Genomic DNA, 24,818 nt, shown 5'->3' with positions numbered 1-24,818 from the left:
GGAGAGGAACCTTGGCTTCCGAACATACAGAACACCAAAAAACTCTGAGCCATCTCCGTGGAGATGTTGCCTGTGCAACGGCAAAGAGAATGACTGGGGAAGGCGGAGCCTAGGAGGGATCATGTGACCAGCTTTGCTGGGCTCTTTGCCATTTCCTGTTGGGGAAGAGAATATCCCACAAGTAAGGATGACGCCGTGGACCGGACACACCTATGTTGGAGAAAATACACCTCCCACCACACCCACAACTCAGTTTAACGAATAGTCAAGTAGTGAGGCGATAACAAAAAGGAGTAAAAAAAAAAAAAAGCATACTAAGAGGGACTGGAAATATAACTGTGCTTTTATACAAAAAACAACAAAAAAAAAACATAACCACCATAAAAAGGGTGGGCCTCATGGGACTCTTGCCAATATGAAAGAAATTAATTTATCAGGCAAGTTCTTACATAAATTATGTTTTCTTTCATGTAATTGGCAAGAATCCATGAGCTAGTGGCGTATGGGATAGAAATACCCAAGATGTCCACAGAAGAGTCACTAGAGAGGGAGGGATAAAATAACAGCCATTTCCACTGAGAAAGTAAATCCACACAATAATTAAGTTTTTCTTTAAAAACATAAATCAAAAGCAGTAGAAACAAACTGAGACAGCTGCCTGAAGAACTTTTCTACCAAAGACTGCTCAAGAAGAAGCAAAATACATAAAAATGGTAAAAACAAGAAAAGTATGCAAAGAAGACCAAATTACTGATTTACAAATTTGATCAACCGAAGCTTCATTCTGAAAAAGAAAGAAATGACAACTGAATTTAGTAGAATGAGCGGTAAATCTCTGAGGCGGAGCCTGCCCTGCTTCCAAATAAGGCTTGAGAAACAAAAGCTTTAACCAGTATGCCAAAGAAATGGCAGAGGCTTCCTAACCTTTTCTAGAACCAAAAAAACAAAAAATAGACTGGATGTGGTAAAAGCTTTATAATTCTATATCAAGGTTACTAGGATTTCAGAAGACTTCTAAAGGATGTAAATAACTCTCAAAGAATTCTTTTGGATTAGGACACAAAGAACGAACAACAATTTCTCCACTAATGTTGTTCAAAATCACAACCTTAGGAAAAATAAGAAGTCCACAAAACAACTTCTAGCTTTCTAGATGGAAAAAAAAAAAACAGATAAGGAGACACACAAGAGAGCTGATAAATCAGAAACTCTTCTAGCAGAAGAGATAGTCAAAAGAAACAACACTTTCCAAGAAAGTAGATAACCTTCAAAGAAAATATAGGCTCAAAAGAACCTGCAAAATTCTTAAACCAAATAAGACTCCAAAAAGGAGAAATTAATAAATGAACAGGCTTGATACAAACCAAAGAATGAACAAAACAGTGAATTATCAGGAAGTTTAAACAATCTTTCTAGGAAATAAAACAGAAAGAACAGAGATTTGTCCCTTCAAAAAATTTGCAGACAAACTTATCCAAACCATCCTGAAAAAACTAAAATCCTAGGAAATCTAAAAGAATGCCAAGAGAATTTATGAGAAGAACACCATAAAATGTAGGTTTTCCAAACCTGATAATGTTCCTTGAAACAGACATTAATTCTAAAGAATCCAAAAATAAGTAGAAATATCCATAGAAATAGTAGTACAGTCCCAAAAGGGAATCAGGATAAACTTCTTTAGAACATAATACAAATAGTATATTGAATAGGAAAATAACAGTTAAATAGGAGGACTAGGCTCCTAAAAGTTAAATAACAAATTTTCCTTAAGGAATGCTCAAATGAAAAATAAGGAGAATTTTTAACAAAACTGTCTCTGATACAGGATTCTTTGAACTAAAGAAAACCTTCATCAGTAGAATAAACTTAAGTATGCTGTCAGTCAGAACATAAAATTAAATCTTAATTTTGAAAAGACCTCGTAAGTTTACTTAAAGACATACTAGCAGTCACAACCTTTTATGATATAAGCAATAAAATGTGATGTTTGCAGATTAAATAAAGTACATGAACTGAATAAGAAAAATCAGTAGATGTCATTGTACATGTAGAAACATTACTAGCATAAAATATGATAAATGCCACATAATTGAGCTGAAGAAATAACAGCTTAATAATGAAAAGCACACTTAGCTTTGTAGAATTGTGTTTCAGGGCATCATAGTTTCTACATTGTCAGGATCAGAATGAGATATCTCGCAAAATGTAACAGAAAAAGAACATTGGGCAAAACATTAAAATTTCCACAATGTAACAGTTTCAGTAGATAGAAAACCAAAGATAGTATTTTTTATTTTTTTTAAACAAAAAATAAAAACAAAATGCAGGCATAATAACTTTCAAAATTCATGAAAACTGCGAGCAATAGAAGGAGAGGGGTAAAAACTAAATTTTGGCGCCAAGAATGGCACATTACGCAAAAGTTAGAATTTATTGGTGCAAAACTAACACCAGAAAATGACAACTCGCGTTATAACAAACGTGATTTCACGCCAAAACAACTAATGTCAAGAAAGGCACAACTTCGCGCCAAAAGAATTTTGCGCCAAGAATGACGAAATAAAAAAAAAACAGCATTTTGCGTCCTTGCGAGCCTAGATTTGCCTGTGAAAAAATGAAAAACAAGTCAAATAAGAAAAAGAAAATTTATGCTTACCTGATATTTTTTTTTTTTAAAAAAAAGAGATGAGTCCACGGGTTTCATCCTTACTTGTGGGATTACGCCTCCTAGTCAGCAGGAGGAGGCAAAGAGCACCACAGCAGAGCTGTTATATAGCTCCTCCCTTCCATCCTACTCCAGTCATTCGACCGAAGTTAGGAAGAGAAAGGAAAAGCCAAGGTGCAGAGGTGTCTGAAGTTTACAAAAATGAATAACCTGTCTCAGAACAGGGCGGGCCGTGGACTCATAGTGTCTAAAAAGAAACAAATTTATCAGGTAAGCATAAATTTTCTTTTTAAAGACACGATGGTTTCATCCTTACTTGTGGGATACAATACCAAAGCTAGAGTACACGGATGAAAAGGGAGGGACAAGACAGGGAACCTAAACGGAAGGCACCACTGCTTGAAGAACCTTTCTCCCAAAAACAGCCTCAGCCGAAGCAAAGGTATCAAATTTGTAAAATTTAGAAAAAAAGTGTTGAGAGGACCAAGTTGCAGCTTTGCAAATTTGTTCAACAGAAGCTTCATTTTTAAATGCCCATGAGGAAGCAACAGCCCTGGTGGAATGAGCCGTAACTCTTTCAGGAGGCTGCTGTCCAGCAGTCTCATATGCAAAACGGATGATACTCTTCAGCCAAAAAGAAAGAGGTAGCCGTAGCTTTCTGACCCTTACGTTTTCCAGAAAAAAATGACAAACAGAAAAGACTGACAAAAATCCTTAGTCGCTTGTAAGTAAAATTTTAAAGCACGGACTACGTCCTAATTGTGCAGAAGACGTTCCTTCCGAGAAGATGGAAGGATTAGGACACAAGGAAGGAACAACAATCTCCTGATTAATGTTCCTGTCTGAAACAACCTTAGGAAGAAAACCAAGCAACAGCCCTGGTGGAATGAGCCGTAAAACCACCTTATCCGAATGAAAAATAAGGTAAGGTGAATTGTATTGTAATGCCAAAGCTCAGACACTCTTCGAGCTGAAGAAATAGCCACAAGAAATAAAACTTTCCAAGATAACAACTTAATATCTATAGAATGCATAGGCTCAAACGGAACCCCTTGAAGAACTTTAATAACTAAATTCAAACTCCATGGAGGAGCAATTGGTTTAAACACAGGCCTGATTCTAATCAAAGCCGGACAAAAAGGATTGAACTGCCAGATGCTTGTGTAACAAAATAGATCAGGCAGAGACCTGACCATTTAGGGAACTTGCTGATAAACCCTTCTCCAATCCTTCTTGGAGAAAAGACAAAATCCTGGGAAATCCTCACTCTACTCCATGAGTAGCCTTTGGATTCACACCAATAAAGATATTTACGCCATATCTTATGGTAAATCTTCCTAATTACAGGTTTTACGCGCCTGAATTAAAGGTATTTATGACCGAATCAGAAAAACCCTGCTTGGATAGGATTAAGCGTTCAATCTCCAAGCAGTCAGCTTCAGAGAAACTAGATTCGGGTGAAGGAAGGGTCTCTGAATGAGAAGGTTTTTCCTCAATGGAAGTTTCCAAGGTGGCAGGGATGACATGTCCACCAGATCGGCATACCAAATCCTGCGAGGCCACGCAGGAGCTATGAGAATCACCGAGCAATAACCCGGGGAAGAAGAGCAAACCGGGGGGGAATAGATATGCTAGTCTGAAAGACCAAGTCACTGCCAAGGCATCAGTTCCGCCTGGGGGTCCCTGGACCCGTATCTCGGAAGCTTGGCATTCTGACGAGATGCCATGAGATCCAACTCCGGCCGACCCCATTTGAGAATCAGGTTGGAGAATATTTCCGGATGGAGTTCCCACTCTCCCGGATGAAAGGTCTGCCTGCTCAGAAAATCCACCTCCCAGTTCTCCACCCCTGGGATGTGGATCGCTGACAGATGGCAAGAATGGGCCTCCGCCCGCTGGATTATCTTGGCGACTTCGGTCATTGCTAAGGAACTCCTTGTACCTCCCTGATGATTGATGCAAGCCACTTATGTTGTCCGACTGGAATCTGATGAATTGGGCCGAAGCCAACTGAGGCCAGACCCGAAGAGCATTGAAGATCGCCCTCAGCTCTAGGATTTTGATAGGAAGGAGAGACTCTGCTTGAGTCCATACTCCCTGAGCCTTTAGAGCCCCAGATTGCTCCCCATCCTAAAAGGCTGGCGTCCGTTGTCACAATCACCCATGAAGGTCTGCGAAAGCATATCCCCTGGGATAGATGATCCAGAGACAACCACCATTGAAGAGAGTCCTTCGTCTACTATTCCAGGGTTATCCGAGGAGACAAATTTGTATAATCCCCATTCCGCTGCCTGAGCATACTTAACTGCAGAGGTCTGAGGTGAAACCGAGCAAACGGTATGATGTCCATTGCCACCACCATCAATCCGTTTACCTCCATGCACTGAGCCACTGACGGCTGAGGACTGAAGGGCTCGACATGTATCGAGAATTTTTGACTTTCTGACCTCTGTCAGAAAAATTCTTATAGATATAGAATCGATTAGAGTTCCCAAGAAGGGCACCCTTGTCTTCAGGATTAAAGAACTCTTTTCCAGATTTACCTTCCACCTGTGAGTTCTCAGGAGGGATAGCACAATGTCAGTATGGGACCTTGTTTGTTGACAAGATGAAACCTGGGATTAGAATATCATCCAGATAAGGCGCCACCGCAATGCCCCACGGTCTTAGAACCGCCAGCAGAGACCCCAGAACCTTTGTGAAAATTATGACTCGAGGTCTAAAATAGGTCTGAAGGTTCCCTCCTTTTTGGGAATTACAAACAGATTTGAATAAAAACCCTGCCCCTGTTCCTGTATCGGAACGGGACAAATTACTCCCATGGAAGAGAGGTCTCTTAAACAATGTAAGAACACCTCTCTTTTTATCTGGTCTACAGATAATCTTGAAAGAAGAAATCTTCCTCGGGGGGGAAATTTCTGAACTCCAGTTTGTACCCCTGAGACACCCAAGCCTGAATGAAGAAGGAAAGTCTGCCCACTACCAGATCCGGTCCCAGGTCTGGGGCAAACCCTTCATGCTGACTTGGAAGCAGCAGGTTTCTTGGATTGTTTACCCTTGTTCCAAGATTGGTTGGGTCTCCAAGTAGACAGATTGAGAAAAGTTTCCTTCCTGTTTAGAGGAAGAAGAGAAGGAGTTTCCCTTGAAATTTCGAAAGGAACGAAAATTATTTTGTCGTCCTTTCTGCTTGGTTCTTTTATCCTGAGGAAGGAGATGACCCTTACCTCCCATGATGTCAGAGATAATTTCCTTCAAGCCAGGTCCAAACAAAGTCTTTCCCTTGTAAGGAATTGCCAGGAGTTTAGACTTGGAAGAAACATCCGCAAACCAAGGCTTTAACCATAAGGCTCTGCAGGCTAGGATAGAAAAACCTGAACTCTTAGCAGCCAATTTAGTAATTTGCAGAGAAGCATCTATAATAAAAGAATAGGCTAACTTCAGAGCTTTAATCCGATCTTGGATTTCTTCTAAAGAAGTCTCAGTCTTAAGAGACTCCGCAAGAGCATCGAACCAATAAGCTACTGCACTAGTTAACCATAGCAATGCACGCAGCCGGTTGCAATAGCAAACCCTGGTGAACATAGATCCTTTTAAGTAGACCTTCCAACTTCTTGTTCATAGGGTCATTGAAGGCACAACTATCCTGAATAGGAATAGTAGTTCGTTTGAGCAAGGTGGAAATAGCCCCCTCCACCTTAGGAACCGTCTGCCAAGTTTCCCTGACAGCGTCAGCTATAGGGAACATATTCTTGAAAATAGGAGAGAAAGGAATACCTGGTCTCTCCCATTCCTTAGAAATAATCTCTGATGTTCGCTTGGGAACTGGAAAAACCATCTGAGAAGGAACTTCGAAGTATTTGTCCAACTTACTCGATTTCTCAGGAACAACTACTACCGTTGAGTCACAGTCGTCCAAAGTCACTAAAACCTCACTGAGTAACAGGCGGAGGTGTTCTAGTTTAAACCTAAACAACTTCTGAATCAGTCAAAGGTAAGGATCTCCCCGAGTCTGAAATTTCACCTTCCGACAGAACCTCCATCTCAGATCCCTGAGAGGGTACATCCGAGATTGCCACTATAGCATCAGAAACTTCATTGACCACATAGTTGTCCTTCCTTTTACGTTTGCCTTGAAGTATAGGAAAGGCAGATAACGCATCAGAAAGAGTAGAAGACATAACCGCAGCTATGTATTTTAATGTAACTACAGTAGAAGCTAGAGAAGAAGTACAGGGCACTGCTTGAGCGGGCGTTAAAGGTTGGGATGCTTGGGGAGAAAGCTGTGGCATACCCTGCCTCTCAGACTCCTGAGAAGCATCCGCCTTTTGAGTATGAAATTTTAAAAACAGAACTTATTTTACTGCATTTGAAAAAGAATGCTGGAAAAATAAGCCCAATCTTTTGAAAAAGGATACTTATAAATCCTACCTGTGTAAAAAGGATACTGTGCCTTTAAATACTAACTGCACTATTTTCCCGAGTTAAGCAAGCAAAAAAACGAGTTGCCCTTATGACACCAACACGTTTTTTATCCCCACAATCAAACACCTCTATGCCTCAGCAGCTCTGCTGAGACTCCTCCCTGCCGACCGGTCTCCCAGCAAGGTCTCTCCAGCAGTGCTTCAGTGATGACCAGCTCAAGATTCAGAGCCCTAACAACCGCTTGCTCTGTTTGAAAACCATGCGGTTCCAGGGCAATGCATAGAGTCACCGGTCTCCCAGTAATATTTTGCAATCCTTGTGGGTAGCTTAAAAGCAGAAATATAGCTCGAACCGTAACGCTTCCGGAGAAAACACTATAACAAACTGCGCAGCGTCCTCTAAGGGAGTCTGAAGCACGCAAAAAGATAGTCCCGTCCATCGTGGGCGTGTGTACACAGCCCATACCGGTTTATTTTTAACAAATTAACCAATAAAGACCAGCTTTACTCCCAGCCCACAGTGCCTGTACATAAGCTGTCACCAAATAAAAGGCCCCTCCATACATAGAGAGCCTTATGTCCAAAGTTCAAGGCTCCATTTGCCCTATGACAATTAAAAGGTATAAATGTATAAGTGCAGTGTTCACCTTCCCTCAGAGTCCTTTTTTTACTGTGCCCCAGAAAAATAAGAAAGTCTGCACTTACCTTAATGCTGTCCGACAGCCCCAAAAGGTGTAAGAGGTCTTCTCCCTCCTATAGCCCTGTGGACAATGATAAAGCCCGAGTTAGAAATTGCTTAGGCCATCAGGATAAGGGCAGCATAAATGTATGGGAGGCTCAGTGAGAATTATGTCCCAACAGTTCCCATTGCTCTAAAGCCACCAAGAGCTCTACTGAAGAGACTGATATGGAATATGGCTACACTCCAGAACAAAGCAGTACAATCTTGCACTACTTTTAAAATAATAAACTCTTGATTGAAAAATCTATACTAACACCTCACTTTACCTCTTCCTAGGAGGCGTAATCCCACAAGTAAGGATGAAACCTGTGGACTCATGTCTTTAAAAAGAAAAGACTAAACCCAAGGAAAGAAGGATATATATATATATCACCAACACCACCAACTACAACAACTACAACAACTACAAATAAATAAACTTCCCAAACATGATTCCTATACTGAAACTGTTTAGACTGCAAAGGGAAATATACATAGACCCGACCCATGGCAAATAAGTAAAATACATATATTTAAAACTTTATATTAATACATAAAGCGCCAAACCATAGCCGAGAGTCTTAAATAATGATACATACTTACCAAAAGATACCCATCCACATATAACAGATAGCCAAACCAGTACTGAAAATTATCAGCAGAGGTAATGGTATAAGTGTATATTGTCGATCTGAAAAGGGAGGTAGGAGATGAATCCCTGCGACCGATAACAGAACCCTTGAAAAGATTTCCCGTGAGAGAAACCATAAAATCAAACCCCTCTAACAAACACTGTACTCGGAGGAATTGGGCTTCAGAATGCTTAGAAGCATTTATCATAGAAGAAATCATAGAAATGAAGCACAAAAACGTAGTACACCACCTACGGCAAAGTTTCTAAAACTGAGTTGTGGGTGTGGTTGGAGGTGTATTTATAGGTATTTGAGGTTTGGGAAACTTTGCCCCCTCCTGGTAGGAATGTATATCCCATACGTCACTAGCTCATGGACTCTTGCCAATTACAAAAGAAATGCATTTTTGTAATTAAAAAAAAATGTAATAAAGTTTTAAACAATATTATGTGTCTTATTTTCCCTAAAAGAAAGGGTTATCCTCATATAAATAAGGGCTTTGGTATATTTATAGGGGCCACCATGAGCCTCTGCAAATAAATGCATGAGAGCTCGATGTTGAGTCAGCCGAGCGGCTCAGAAGTCTCGGCCTGCCCCAATAACACTATTGTGTGCTTCACCCCATGTGAGTGGTTTTCTTATGCTTACAAGTTGCTTGTGTTATCTGATGATACTACACCTCTGTTTCCTTTCCTAGGATTCCCATCGCTGTTTGGCCTACTTGCCAGAGTGCTGCCATCTTGATCACTTTAAACTTAGAGACTTATTTTGATTTTGGAATCAACACTCGTTGGGACTTATTTCAATAATTGTGGTGTTGTGTTTTCACTAATTGTATTTGTACTATCTGTATACCCGTTTTTTGTGGTTAAAGGTAATACATATACCTCTAATAGGGTCTTTTCCAAGGCGCCCCCTATGAGTACTTGAGTGACATATTTGTGACTCTTGTACTCTATTTTAAATTTTTTAAACAAGGGGTCTATGACGGCCTGTAGAAGGGTGTATATGAGCTCCATGCACAATTTCTGCTGTAACCTCTTTGTGGGGGTTAAACACACAGGGCAGGGGCAATAGTCTTAAAATTACATTCTAGAACAGATTAGAGCATGTCATTTTTCAACTATTATAACCTTTAAGTATCCCTTCCTTTAAATAACATAAAATATTTCAGTTTTACACTTCCCCACACAGGGCTACTTCATATAGCAACATGGCTGGCAAAATCTTCTGTGGAGAACACAGACCCTAATTAGTGCGTTAAAGACAAAACAAACAACTGATTTTCAGACAAGGATCAAGTCCACACTACGTTGTGCTGGAACAGAAGAGCAACAGGTGCTCAGTAGAACTAGAACACTACTATACCTTGATTGCACGGCGCACAATCATGATAGCATCATGTAAGGACCTCTCTGTCTCCTCCATGAACTGCTCAGCACCTCCCCTCAGTATGATCGTACAGGTTTTAGCCTTTGGACAACCAGTGAAGAAGTTATACCTACAGGAATCACAAAATGAAGCTTAGAAGCTGGCTAAGTATTTTTTTATTATCAGGATCAAGCACCATTTAAGTTCTAAAGGCATTATAGTTTCCAACTACTTATTCTTATGCAAGATAAAAACCTAGAGGAACCTTGTAAATAGTACCTGACCTGGGTCACCTATGCATGCAAGTAGCGTTACAACCTAACACAAAGCACATTTACAAACGCTGAGCACACCCTGGGATTTTAACACAAAAACATGCCCTAATCTAATGTATGTCATTTCCGCATTAATAGTGTTCTCCCCAGGACCTTTTTAACAGGTGCACCACCAGGCTGATTTTACTGAGAACCAGGAGAAATGTTTAGCCAATATTAAGCTAAAATTAGCTATTAAAATGTTCAATGTTTATTGCACAAATTATTAAATACATTTATGTTAAATTATGCAATCAACATGTGCTTTGGATAGCAGAAAATATTACACTACCCCCGGGTAACATTTTCTATAGAAAACACAGATTACTGACCCTAAATATCTGTGTTTAATCCCCATAGTATTATTTAATGTTTTGAATGACAGAGCCTTGTAACCACGAGTATGTCAGCAACATCAGACAGTAACAATATGGCAGCAGCACCCAAGTCAGCCTCACCTTTCACCTCCCACCTGGGCCTCCTCAAACAGGGCACACTGACCCAGCACGTCATCAGTCATTGCGTTAACGCTGGTCTGAATAGAACCTCCACAAGCCTGAAAGTACAAAGAGAATTAAACTGTGTTGCTACACAGCAGCTTCATTTATTCCAAGAAAAAAAAAAGAAAAAGTGAAGGAAACCATAAACAGGATTACAATGTTTAGATTAAATATTACATTTATTTCTAGGGCAAACTAGTAATTCTGGTTATTTTTTAATCATAAAACATCAGAGATTTAAAGTGAACAGATTATTGTTAAGGGCTGATGAACATGCTACGTAGAACTCATAATGGGACTCCAAAGTCTCTTCCTCTGCAGTAGTATGCGGACACTTACCACCATAAAACATAATGCTTATTTTAGCTAACAAAATGTTTGCACTCCCTCCCCGCTACCCACATAGCAATGTATTCTGTAGGACTAATACACAGGATGAAAGTACTGTTCCTCTGAGGACTTAGGGGCTCCATATGTGGCTGAATTTGATCTCCTTTAGAGAGATAGTGTAGCTGGAGATACACAACTTGCGTTATACATGTAATACAATGTGAGCAGTGTGAAGGTTCCTACCATCATTGTTCTCTTGAGATCCTCTTCAGGGACCCGCCCTGCGCAGAATAGGTCTCTGTCAGCGAAGTATTGGGTGGCAACATCACCGATAGGCAACTTAGAAAGAACAACTTTTGCTCCAGACTTGCAAATCCTCTCCAGTTTATCGTATAAGATGTTCCACTCGGCATCTACAATGGCCTGGTAGTCCTGCAGGAAGGAGACAGGATTGCAAACACTGCCATGTTATGTGCGATTTGTACAACACCACCACTGACGTCACATTCTCAATATTACCAGGTGCATTTAGGTCTAAAACTCTTGTAGGGAACTGAATATGAGAAAAGTTTAGAAACATTTGCAGTAAATATTACAGCAACAAGGCTCCAAGGACTGTTCTCTCATAGTAAACAAAAGGCTAGAATTACAGTATTCATTAAAAGGGACATAAAACTCACATTCTTACTTTTAGGATTCAGATAGAACATTCAGTTTTAAACAACTTTCCAATGAACTTATCAAATGTTCATTTTTTTTTATCATTTGTTGAAAAGCAGGGCTGTAAGGTCAGCAGTGTGCATGTGACTGCAGTACTATATGACAGTAGAATGTTATTATACATTAGCAAGAGCACTAGTTCCTGTAATGTGGTGCTCCAGGCATGTGCACACTACCCATCTAGATACAACATGAGAATAAAGCAAATTTGATAATAGAAATAAACTGGAAACTATTTTAAAACTTTTTTAACTGAATCATGAAAGAAAAATGTTGGGTTTCATGTCCCTTTAACGCCATTAAGAACCAGCAACGTACTCTATGGGGATTGTGTTATTAGTGCAATCAAGCTGCCAGCGGGGAGACTGTGCTATTTCCGGTGACCAGAAGCGAGGTATAAAAAGCCATCGACGTTCATGGTACGCTTTCATTAAGGGGCCACAGACCTCCAAGACCACTCATTTTAAAGAGAATCGCCTATTGGTCTTGAAAAGCCACAAGAAAGCAGTTCTTTAAATAAAAAATTTGGTTGAGTAGGGGACTTTTTATGCTCTATCAAAAAAAAAAAAAAAAAAAAAAAAATTGGCTCAGCACTGGGGTGTGAAAATCACTTAGGAGCGAACAAATGAAAGGGTGTGTTGTGCTGCTCTATAGTCAATAAGCCAATATAAAGTGAAGTTTCAAACACAATTAGGTAATGTTATAAAAAAAAAAAAAAATTGGATGCATCTGCATTTTTTTAAGTTAAATAATAAATTAGAGGGAAAAATGTCAATGAAAAATAAAAATTAGTGAATAAAATGTGATGATTCTAACAATTACATAAAAGTATTGCTGCCATTATAGCACTCACCTATGGAACATAAAAAGGAAACACATCTGCACCTTATTAGTTATGGTGATTACATTTATTTTTTAAGACACGATGAGTGCACGGATCATCTTAATTACTAATGGATATTCACCTCCTGGTCAGCAGGAGGAGGCAAAGTGCAGCACAGCAGAGCTGTTAAAGAGCTCCTCCCTTCCCTCCCACCCCAGTCATTCTCTTTGCCTACGTTAGTGATAGGAAGAGGTAAAGTGAGGTGTTAGTAAACTCTTGATAGAAGAATTTAATCTATCTTTAAAGTAGTGCCAGAGTGTGCTGCTTTGTCCGAGGGTGTAGCCTTATTCCATATCAGTCTCTACAGTAGAGCTTTGGTGGCTTTAGAGCAATGGAAACTTGTGGGACATACTTCTCACTGCCCCTCCCATAATTTACTTGCTGCCCTGATCCTTCAGCCTGAGATATTCAGTGACTCAGCATTTTATTTTCCTCAGGTCGATGTGAGGGATAGGACCTCTCAAACCTGAGAGCTGCCTTGCTGCAAGGCAGAAGTCAAGGTAAGAGCTACCTTAAGTTTCTGGGGATAAGGGCTCTTTAAGACAAGTAGTTTTTCCTGTGGGAAAGATAATCGGGCAGTGTATGTATCAGGGTACTGGGGCTGGAGGAAGCTGTTATTTTACAATAATAGGAGTGTACATATGGCTCCGGTGGTTTCACTTCACATTATGTATGGTCGGCTAGGTCACGCCCACGATGGGCGGTCTTTTCGTTTTTTTATGCGTGCCATTCCGTAGCGCTTCAGCTCAGAGACAGTGCGCATAGAGGACCGGTCTGTTCTAGAGTCGCATGAGAGAAAATCATGCGTTGCTAGTGCAGACACAGTGTTTTGCCTGTATCATTGTGTCCTCAGACGTTTTCACGTAGAGTTGTTCTGGAGAATCAAAAAGACAGTTTTGGGCCCAACGATCTTCTGTCAGGTAGGAGCACTTCAGCAGAGTGCTGAGGTGCAGAGGTTGTTTTTCTTTTTTGTCTAGACAAATTGATCGCTTTGGCAGTACAAAGGGAAAACGTTTAAAGGAAAACTGTACCCAGATTTTTTCTTTCATGATTCAGATAGAAAGATGATTAAAATTGCATGCTCTAATTCACTCCTATTGTCAAATTTTCTTTATTTTCTTGGTATCTATATTTGAAAAGCAAGAATTTAAGTTTAGATGCCAGCCCATTTTTGGTGAACAACCTGGGTTGTCCTTGCTGATTGGACAGCACCAATAAACAAGTGCTGTCCATGGTCTGAACCACAAATTGGCTTGCTCCTTAGCTTAGATGTCTTTTTCAAATAAAGAAAGCAAGAGAATGAAGAAAAATTGATAATAGGAGTAAATTACAAAGTTGCTTAAAATTGCTTGCTCTATATGAATCACAAAAGAAAAAATTTGGGTTCAGTGTCCCTTTAACTCACAGTTTGCAGCAAAAGATAAAAAGCCCGGTTTAAATTTAAAGAGACAGTACCATTTTTTATAAAATTATTTTTTCCATATAAATTTGATAATTTTTATTTGTTATTTGGAAAATTGTGTGAAAGCATGGAACAAGGAGACTTGCAAGATGTCACCTGTGCTTTATGCTTTGATGCTAATGTGGAACCACCAATCCCTTTTTGTCCTTCATGTATTCAAAATAAGTTATAGGGATAAGATTTTTTTCAGAGCCAGTCTCCTCTAAGGCAGATGTTGTCCAAGAGTCTAATGTTGAAGGTCAATTTATGCCGCAGCTTTCTCCACAAACGTCCCAAATTTTACCGCCCTCACAAGCAGTGCCCTGCGTTTCTGCTATAGTCCCTTCGGGGATTTCGTTACAAGACATAGCTTCTCTTATGTCTTCAACTATTTCTGATGCCCTGTCGGCTTTTCCAATGTTGCAGAACAAACGTAAGAGAAAAGAGAGACATTCAGTAAGCGAGATTTCGGACACAATTGTCACAATTTCAGAAGTATCCTTCCAACAACCTGAAGAGGAGGGTACTGCAGTAGCTTCTGAAGGAGAAATTTCAGATTTAGATTTAAAAAACTTGATCACTTTCGGTCTGTTACTCAGGGAGGTTTTGATTACCTTGGACGGTTGTCCCTCAGAAGTCTGGTAAGCTGGACAGATATTTTGAGGTTCCTTCATATACAGATGTATTTCCAGTCCCTAAAAGAGCTACTGAAATCATTGCTAAGGAATGGGAGAGACCGAGCATCCCTTTTTCTCCCTCTCCTATTTTTAAGAAAATGTTTCCAATAGCCGATTCTGTTAAGGAGGCTTGGCAAACAGTTCCTAAGGTAGAAGGAGCAGTCTCTACCTTAGCTAAAATAACTACTTTTCCCATAGAGGATAGTTGTGCTTTTAAAGACCCAATGGATAAGAAATTGGAGGGGTTACTCAAGAAGATTTATGTGCACCAGGGTCTGCAGTGGCAAGCGGCTGTGGGCATTGCCACCGTCACTAGCGCGGCAGTATATTTGTTTGATGCACTGTCTGAGGCCCTCAGGACTGAGACTTCTTTGGATGAGATCCAAGATAGGATAAAGGCTCTTAAGCTATCTAATGCCTTTATTTCGGACGCTTCCCTTCAAGTTATCAAATTGGAAGCGAAGATATCGAGTTTCTCTATTTTGGCCTGCAGAGCCTTATGGTTAAAACCTTGGTCTGAGGATGTGTCAAAGTCTAAACTTCTGGCTATTCCTTACAAAGGGAAGACTTTGCTCGGACCCGATCTGAAGGAGATTATTTCTGATATCACAGGAAGTGACATCTTCTCCCGCAAGACAAGAGAAATAAACAAAAAGGACAAAGCAATTTTCGTTCCTTTCGAAATTTCAAAGGATACTCTTCCTACTCTAAGCAGGAACAGTCTAAACCTACATGGAGAGCCATCCAGTCTTGAAACAAAAGGAAAGCAGTCCAAGAAGCCGGTTAGTGATTCCAAGACAGCATGAAAGGCATGCCTCCGATCCGGGGCCGGATCTGGTAGGGGGCAGACCTTCCTTAGTTCAAGCCTGGGTTCGGCATGTCCAAAATCCCTGGGCAATAGAAAGTGTCTCAGGGATACAAACTGGAGTTCAAGGTTTTTCCTCCCAGAGGCAGATTTCCAATTTCAAGATAATCTGCAGACCAGATAAAGAGAGGCGTTCTTACACTGTGTAGGAGACCTCTCCGCTCTGGGAGTGATTGTTCCCGTTTCAATTCAGGAACAGGGACTGGGGTTTTATTCCAATCTATTCGTGGTTCCCAAAAAAGAGGGAACCTTCAGACCAATTCTAGACCTCAAGAGTCTAAACAAGTTTCTCAGGGTAGCATCCTTCAAGATGGAAACTATTCGTTCCATTCTTCCATTGATCCAAGAGAGTCAATTTATGACAACAGTGGATTTAAAGGACGCGTATCTACATGTTCCCAAGTTCTTAAGGTTTGCCTTTTTTGGACAAACACTACCAGTTTGTGGCTCTTCCTTTCGGTCTTGCCACAGCCCCCAGAATCTTCACAAAGGTTCTGGGATCTCTGTTGGCGATTCTTCGAGCAAAAGGCATTGCAGTGGCGCCTTATCTGGACGACATTCTAGGTAAGTCGACATCTTTTCACCTAGCAAGATCCCACACGGACTTGGTGTTGTCCTTCCAAAGATCCCACGGCTGGAAGGTGAATTTAGAAAGAAAAAAAAGAGTTCCCTAGTTCCAAACACAAGGGTGACTTTCCTAGGAACCATAATAGACTCTCTGTCTATGAAGATTTTTCTGACCAAAGTCAGGAAATTAAAGATTATCGATACTTCTCTAGCCCTTCAGCCCACTCCTCGTCCATCAGTGGCTCAGTGCATGGAGTTAATCAGGCGGATGGTGGCAACAATGGATATCATCCCGTTTGCTCGCTTCCATCTCAGAGCTCTGCAATTGAACATGCTGAGACTATGGAACGGAGATTATTCAGACTTGTCTCCTCGGCTTCTTCTGGAGCAGGAGACAAGGGACTCTCTACAATGGTGGTTGTCTCTGGATCATCTCTCTCAGGGATCATGCTTTTGCAGACCATCTTGGGTGATTGTGACAACAGATGCCAGCCTTCTAGGGTGGGGAGCAGTCTGGGGCTCTCTAAAGGCTCAGGGAATATGGACTCAGGCAGAGTCTGTTTTACCCATAAACATTCTGGAACTAAGAGCGATCTACAATGCTCTTCTGGCTTGGCCCCAGTTAGCCTCGGTTCAGTTTATCAGGTTCCAGTCGGACAACATAACGTCAGTGGCCTACATCAATCATCAGAGAGGAACAAGGAGTTCCTTGGCGATGACAGAGGTTTCCAAAATAATTCAGCGGGCGGAGGCCCATTCTTGCTGTCTGTCGGGGGATCCACATCCCAGGGGTGGACAACTGGGAGGCGGATTTTCTGAGCAGGCAGACCTTTCATCCGGGGGAGTGGGAACTCCATCCGGAGGTGTTCTCCAGCCTGATTCTCAAGTGGGGTCAGCCGGAGTTAGATCTCATGGCATTGCGACAGAATGCCAAGCTCCCGAGATACGGGTCGAGATCCAGGGACCCCCAGGTGGAACTGATAGATGCTCTGGGGGCCCCTTGGACTTTCAATCTAGCATACCCGTTTCCTCCGTTCACTCTTCTTCCTCGAGTAATTGCTCGAGTCAAACAGGAAAGGGCCTTGGTGATCCTCATAGCACCGGCCTGGCCTCGCAGGATTTGGTAAGCAGATCTGGTGGAGATGACATCTCTACCACCTTGGAGACTTCCATTGAAGAAAGACCTTCTGATTCAGGAGCCCTTCCTTCACCCAAATCTAGTTTCTCTGAAGTTGACTGCTTGGAGATTGAACGCTTACATTTTATCTAAGTGGGGGTTTTCTGATTCGGTCATAGAGACCATGATTCAGGCTCGTAAACCTGTAACTAGAAGGATTTACCATAAGATTTGGCGTAAATCCAAGGACTACTCATGGAGTAGAGTTAGGATTCCTAGGATTTTGTATTTTCTCCAAGAAGGTTTATCGACGAGTTCCCTAAAGGGTCAAATCTCTGCCTTATCTATTTTGTTACAAACGTCTGGCGGATGTCCAAGATGTACAATCTTTTTGTCAGGCCTTGGTCAGGATCAGGCCTGTGTTCAAACCAGTTACTCCTCCATGGAGTCTTAATTTAGTTCTCAATGTTCTTCAAGGGGCTCCGTTTGAGCCTATTCATTCCTTAGATATTAAGTTATCTTGGAAAGTTCTATTTCTTGTGGCTATTTCTTCTGCTCGGAGAGTGTCAGAACTCTCTCGGCATTACAGTAGGAGTCTCCTTGTCTTATTTTCCATGCAGATAAGGTCGTTTTGCGTTCCAAATCAGGTTTTCTTCGTAAGGTTGTTTCTGATCGGAACATTAATCAGGAGATTGTTGTGCCTTCCTTGTGTCCTAATCCTTCTTCTAAGAAGGAAAGACTTTTGCACAATTTGGACGTTGTCCGTGCTTTAAAGTTTTACCTGTAGGCGACTAAGGACTTTCGTCAGTCTTCTTCTTAGTTTGAGGTTTTCTCAGGAAAACGCAAGGGACAGAAAGCTACAGCTACTGCTCTTTCTTTTTGGCTGAAGAGCATCATACGTTTTGCATACGAGACTGATGGACAGCAGTCTCCTGAGAGAGTTACAGCTCATTACAAAATGGGCATTCAAAAATGATGCTTCTGTGGAATAGATTTGCAAGGCTGCAACTTGGTCCTCTCTTCACACTTTTTCAAAGTTTTACAAATTTGACACTTTTGCTTCGGCTGAGGCCGTTTTTGGGAAAAAGGTTCTTCAAGCAGTGGTGCCTTCCGTTTAGGTTCCCTGTCTTGTGCCTCCTGTATCATCTGTGTCCTCTAGCTTGGGTATTGAATCCCATTAGTAATTAAGATGATCCATGGACTCATCGTGTCTTAAAAAAAAAAAAAGAAAAATTTATCAGGTAAGCATAAATTATTTCTTTTTTGACACGATGAGTCCATGGCCCGCCCTGTTTTTATAGACAGGTTGTGGGTTATTGTAAACTTCAGACACCTCTGCAGCTTGGCTTTTCCTTTTTCTCCCTAACTTCGGTCGAATGACTGGAGTGGGAGGGAAGAGCTATTTAACAGCTCTGCTGTGGTGCTCTTTGCCTCCTCCTGCTAAACAGGAGGTGAATATCCCATTAGTAATTAAGATAATACGTGGACTCATCGTGTCAAAACAAATACATTTATCAGGTAAGCATACATTTTCTTTTTATATTACAAACATGGTCTTACAATGTGCAAGTTAGGCATTTCGTTAGCATACGTCTCTCTGCGGAACCAGATTTATTCTTGTGAAAATGCAACACACTAAGATCTGGATTTGCACATATCTTTCACTTACACAAGAAATACGGCTGCGCAAAGAGTAATGCTATGAGCGGCCGCCTTCTTCCACATTCAGATGCTTCTTTAGCCAATGCTTAGTTCAAGTCCTAAAGATTATGTAGAAAACTTTACCTGTGCATTGAGAAGAGGATGTACGGCAATATGCTTCTCTTACCTCCACATTATTGACCCGGACTTCTGCGTTGTCCTTTTCAGCCTTTAGCTCCAATTCTACATTCAAGAGAGCAATCTTGGGGGAATCATATTTCTTAGGCTGCATCTCAAATCCAGCATAGGAGAAGGTTTTCTTGAAGGCGACACCAGCTACTAATTGAGAATCCTGCATTGTACAGGAAAGGAAAATTACAGTAGCACATTCATATGTGGATCAGCAATGCAGAGAAATAAAGTTATATATACACACAAAAGGTGTTTTTCCCCAAATCTAACACTGAATGGACTAGTAAATTCTCCCATCTGAATAGTAGCTATATAGTGATATTTTTCCACCCTGCATATCTATTTACAGTCTTTCGTAAAAAATAAAAAAAAAATCCACAAAAAAACTCAATGCAGATTTTTCCATGAACGTTTGTGCAGCCTGTTTATCCCGACACCTAGTTTAACTGCTGGAGAGAGCACCAATCTCCTAGGCATGTTAAGAAAATCTGTATTAGAAAAGTTATTTTAAATGGACCAATAGTTAACGCTGTAGAATCACAAGCACCGCAACACTTTAAAGTAGATCTCTGGGACCTCCTGTGACAGGTAAAATGTCTCACCTCCAGCGCACCACCCTGAATCTTCTTGATCCCAATCATCTTAAGCTGCAGCAAGTCATCCAGCAAGCACACCGCATCCACCACCATTTTAGAGAAGAAATCTTTCTGCAAAGCGATTAGTTTGGAACTCAGTGCTGTGGCCGCGCATTTCTCTAGTAGACGACGCTGCTCTCTGAATAGAAGGAAGATGTAATTAATTCCTGACATCCAGATAATGCTCATAACAATGCCAAAATTTCATATTTGCCCCCTAGCAAATGTAAAGAACCCTTATAACCCTTCATTGTCCTTATAGCAGTCGCTTGACAATAACAATGACCAGCCAACAAGACAAAATAAATATATATATATATATATATATATATATATATATATATATATATATATATATATATATATATATATATATATATATATATATATATATATATATATATATATATATATATATATATATATATATATATATATATATACACACACATACACATACACACACAAAATTCCAAGAGGATCCCACACTCACTACTCCAACGCAGCCTCCGAGGTGCACTTAAAACAATAATATGCCAAATAAAGTAAGAAAGGCACTCTACGTGTATCAGCAATTCAATTTTACTAAGATGAATATGTTCGGGGTTGCCTCAGACTGAGGACGGGGGCAACCCCGAAAACGTTCATCTTAGTAAAATTGAATTGCTGATACACGTAGAGTGCCTTTCTTACTTTATTTGGCATATTATTGTTTTAAGTGCACCTCGGAGGCTGCGTTTGAGTAGTGAGTGTGGGATCCTCTTGGAATTGTGTGTGTATTTATATATATATATATATATATATATATATATATAATTTTTTTTTTTTTTAAATTTATTTATTGTTTCAATTCTATTTTATAATTATTACATTTTACTACATAAGTCAGCAGGGAAAAATTATATGTTTGTCCTCCCAGTGTGAAATTAACATTGTGTATGGTTTTAAAATGTATTTAACAAATTTTAAGATTAAATAATTTAGGCTAATCTTCTACATAAAATGCAAAATAGTACAAAGAATTTTCAACCCCTTTTTATTGGAAACTAAAAGGAAATGAATAAATAAGTCTCTTATTAACTGGAAAGTTTTTTTGTTTTTTGTTTTTTAAAAACAAAAGGGGTTAAAATAGTGATTATCAACTAGGCAAGTTACCATTAGGTGTAACGTGCAATTAGAGCAGATTTAAAAAACAAAAAAAACAACAGGTGTGCTTTTGATAAATCCACTGTATACACTGCTGTCTATTAGAGGTCCTATGATAAATAGCCCTGTAGTTTATATAATGCCACGTTACTTATTCAGTAGGAACAGAATGGTTTTAGCCCAGAGGAGATCCCCTGTAAAGAGGCCAGACAAGAGGATATTTATCAGCTGTGTGTGTTCATCTAGCTCACAGGAGTGCATTGCTGCTTCTTCAATAAAAGATACCATGAGAATGAAGCAAAAGTGAAAACAGAAGCAATCTGGAAAGTGGTTTAAAAAAAAAAAAAAAAAAAAAAGGATAATCTATATGAATAATGAAAGATAAATGTGTTTCCTGTCCCTTTAATGATTCCACTGATTATCAGTAACAGGCACCACAACTTACTGTTTATCTTCTTTCTTCACTGTGACGGCAATTTCTTTGGTTTTGTTAACTGCCTGTAAAGAAAACACAACTGAATTTAATACCCGACATAGCCACAAATACTGAAGTTTAGTGCTGACTGGGCAGTAAATGCACAAAATGCTGTTTATGTAAACCTGTGAGACTGTAAATAGTAACTGTCCTCCAGCAGTGCAAGTTTTAACCCCCCACCATGTCCTCTCCAGCAGTGCAAGTTTTAACCCCCCACCATGTCCTCTCCAGCAGTGCAAGTTTTAACCCCCCACCATGTCCTCTCCAGCAGTGCAAGTTTTAACCCCCCACCATGTCCTCTCCAGCAGTGCAAGTTTTAACCCCCCACCATGTCCTCTCCAGCAGTGCAAGTTTTAACCCACCACCATGTCCTACAGCAGTGCAAAACCACATAACACCAAAAGACTTCTGTGGCCCTTAGAATTAATGGGGCTTATTAAAACACAAAAATAAAAAAAACACACATAGGATGATGCACTTATACTTTGTTTTACTAACTGCTAATATACGTATATTGTTTCTGGACTTTTCCCTTTCTTCCAATAGAAACACTAGAAGGTAACAGCCAATCATTATAGAAATCACATACACAAGACAGGAGGAGACCGTTACCCAGCAGCTGAAGTACTCTTCTTACTTTGTATGGTGCAGGCAGTATGCTTTGTTATATATTTATATCACATATTTAATTGTGGTATTTATATAATAATTAGGATTTATATTACTGTTTACATATTCAGTTTATTTGCTCTCTTACTAGCGTATACTACTATTATGCATTGTTATACCTCCTGGCATGTCACGTGCATGTAATGAGGGGGATAAATACTATATCATTATTATGGTGCTGTAACTGCCCCTATAACATTTGTATTACTAAACGCCTTGCTTCCTATGCATTGTACAACACAATTGCATAAAACAAAGACAATACAACAACACTTATTTTGAATTTCAAATTTAGCATAACATTGTTTTCTGACAAATGTGAGTTATCTTTCATCTCCGTGACCTTCATATCATGTGACAGTCATCAGCCAATCACAGACTCTATAATATATATTTATATATAAAGGTTCATTTAGGCTCTCATATTACTTGAAGTTAAGTGTCCCTTTAATTTCACTTATTTCTGTAGAGCGATGGTGGTTAAACTGCTGTATTAGCGTGAGTGGGACTTACATTTACAACTAGTAGTAACACAGATCTCAGTGTGAATATGTTTGTTGTTGCACTCACAATGGAATGCGCTTTGTTAAGGAACAGAAGTAGATGCGCTACATAGTAACATAATGATACATAACTTGTCCATCCCATCTAAACAAACACTAAAGCACTTATCTTACCAGCTGGGTGGCTGTACGGAAGGCTCGGATTATGATTTGTGGGTGCAGACCCTCCTCCACATAGGGTTTGACTTGTTTCAGAAATTCCGCCGCAAGGAGAGTTACAGAAGTGGTGCCATCTCCCACCTTAAAAGTAAAACTGCATCATTATCTTCATATTTTTTTTATTAAATACAAACCCCCCAAAAAACAGTTAAAATCTTTTAACCCCTTAATGACAACTGACGTACTAGGTACGTCGTGCTAACTGTTAATGACAATAGACGTACCTGGTACGTCAGTTGTCTAACAGAGTGCGGGAAGTGATCACAATCGCTTCCAGCAGCTCTGAGGGTATTGCAGTGATGCCTCGATATGGAGGCATCCTGCAATACCCCTTTACAAGCCTCTGATGCAGAGAGAGCCACTCTGTGGCCCTCTCTGCAAAGGTAGCGATGGTGCCGTTGTCCGGGTGGGAGGAGGGAGCGTGTGCACGATGAGCGCGCGTGTGCGTGCATTAGCCACACTGACACCAATGAAGGAAGGGGAAAAAAACATAATTTATGCTTACCTGATAAATTCCTTTCTTCTGTTGTGTGATCAGTCCACGGGTCATCATTACTTCTGGGATATAACTCCTCCCCAACAGGAAATGCAAGAGGATTCACCCAGCAGAGCTGCATATAGCTCCTCCCCTCTACGTCACTCCCAGTCATTCGACCAAGAATCAACGAGAAAGGAGAAACCAAGGGTGAAGTGGTGACTGGAGTATAATTTAAAAGATATTTACCTGCCTTAAAACAGGGCGGGCCGTGGACTGATCACACAACAGAAGAAAGGAATTTATCAGGTAAGCATAAATTATGTTTTCTTCTGTTATGTGTGATCAGTCCACGGGTCATCATTACTTCTGGGATACCAATACCAAAGCAAAAGTACACGGATGACGGGAGGGATAGGCAGGCTCATTATACAGAAGGAACCACTGCCTGAAGAACCTTTCTCCCAAAAATAGCCTCCGAAGAAGCAAAAGTGTCAAATTTGTAAAATTTGGAAAAAGTATGAAGCGAAGACCAAGTTGCAGCCTTGCAAATCTGTTCAACAGAGGCCTCATTCTTAAAGGCCCAAGTGGAAGCCACAGCTCTAGTAGAATGAGCTGTAATTCTTTCAGGAGGCTGCTGTCCAGCAGTCTCATAGGCTAAACGAATTATGCTACGAAGCCAGAAGGAGAGAGAGGTAGCCGAAGCCTTATGACCTCTCCTCTGACCAGAATACACGACAAACAGGGAAGACGTTTGTCGAAAATCCTTAGTTGCCTGCAAGTAGAACTTGAGGGCACGAACTACATCCAGATTGTGTAGAAGACGTTCCTTCTTTGAAGAAGGATTTGGACACAAGGATGGAACAACAATCTCTTGATTGATATTCCTGTTAGTGACTACCTTAGGTAAGAACCCAGGTTTAGTACGCAGAACTACCTTGTCTGAGTGAAAAATCAGATAAGGAGAATCACAATGTAAGGCTGATAACTCAGAGACTCTTCGAGCCGAGGAAATAGCCATTAAAAACAGAACTTTCCAAGATAACAATTTTATATCAATGGAATGAAGGGGTTCAAACGGAACACCCTGTAAAACGTTAAGAACTAAGTTTAAACTCCATGGCGGAGCAACAGTTTTAAACACAGGCTTGATCCTAGCTAAAGCCTGACAAAAGGCCTGGACGTCTGGATTTTCTGACAGACGCCTGTGTAACAAGATGGACAGAGCTGAGATCTGTCCCTTTAATGAGCTAGCCGATAAACCCTTTTCTAAACCTTCTTGTAGAAAGGACAATATCCTAGGAATCCTAACCTTACTCCAGGAGTAACCTTTGGATTCGCACCAGTATAGGTATTTACGCCATATCTTATGGTAAATCCTTCTGGTAACAGGCTTCCTAGCCTGTATCAGGGTATCAATAACCGACTCAGAAAAACCACGTTTTGATAAAATCAAGCGTTCAATTTCCAAGCAGTCAGCTTCAGAGAAGTTATATTTTGATGTTTGAATGGACCCTGTATCAGAAGGTCCTGTCTTAGAGGTAGAGACCAAGGCGGACAGGATGACATGTCCACTAGATCTGCATACCAAGTCCTGCGTGGCCATGCAGGCGCTATTAGAATCACTGATGCTCTCTCC

General features: G+C 40.4%; 1 protein-coding gene across 1 annotated transcript in view; it reads right to left on the bottom strand.

Annotated features, from left to right (window-relative positions):
• The window catches only part of LOC128647588 (T-complex protein 1 subunit eta), a 66,062-nt gene that overhangs the window by 15,972 nt on the left and 25,272 nt on the right, over window positions 1–24,818 (bottom strand). Inside the window, exons 4-12 of the mRNA XM_053700342.1 lie at window positions 22,660–22,785; window positions 21,284–21,336; window positions 19,660–19,831; window positions 19,053–19,217; window positions 11,198–11,386; window positions 10,583–10,680; window positions 9,808–9,940; window positions 7,792–7,847; window positions 7,617–7,690 (exon numbers count right to left, since the gene is read on the bottom strand). Coding sequence (XP_053556317.1) covers window positions 7,617–7,690; window positions 7,792–7,847; window positions 9,808–9,940; window positions 10,583–10,680; window positions 11,198–11,386; window positions 19,053–19,217; window positions 19,660–19,831; window positions 21,284–21,336; window positions 22,660–22,785 — 1,066 coding nt within the window. The remainder of the gene's footprint in view (window positions 1–7,616; window positions 7,691–7,791; window positions 7,848–9,807; window positions 9,941–10,582; window positions 10,681–11,197; window positions 11,387–19,052; window positions 19,218–19,659; window positions 19,832–21,283; window positions 21,337–22,659; window positions 22,786–24,818) is intronic.

The sequence above is a fragment of the Bombina bombina genome, chromosome 2 (assembly GCF_027579735.1).
Source record: "Bombina bombina isolate aBomBom1 chromosome 2, aBomBom1.pri, whole genome shotgun sequence".
Classification (NCBI taxonomy): Eukaryota; Metazoa; Chordata; class Amphibia; order Anura; family Bombinatoridae; genus Bombina; species Bombina bombina.
Note: the sequence above shows the minus strand (reverse complement) of the source record. Positions and strands in the feature narration are given on the sequence as shown.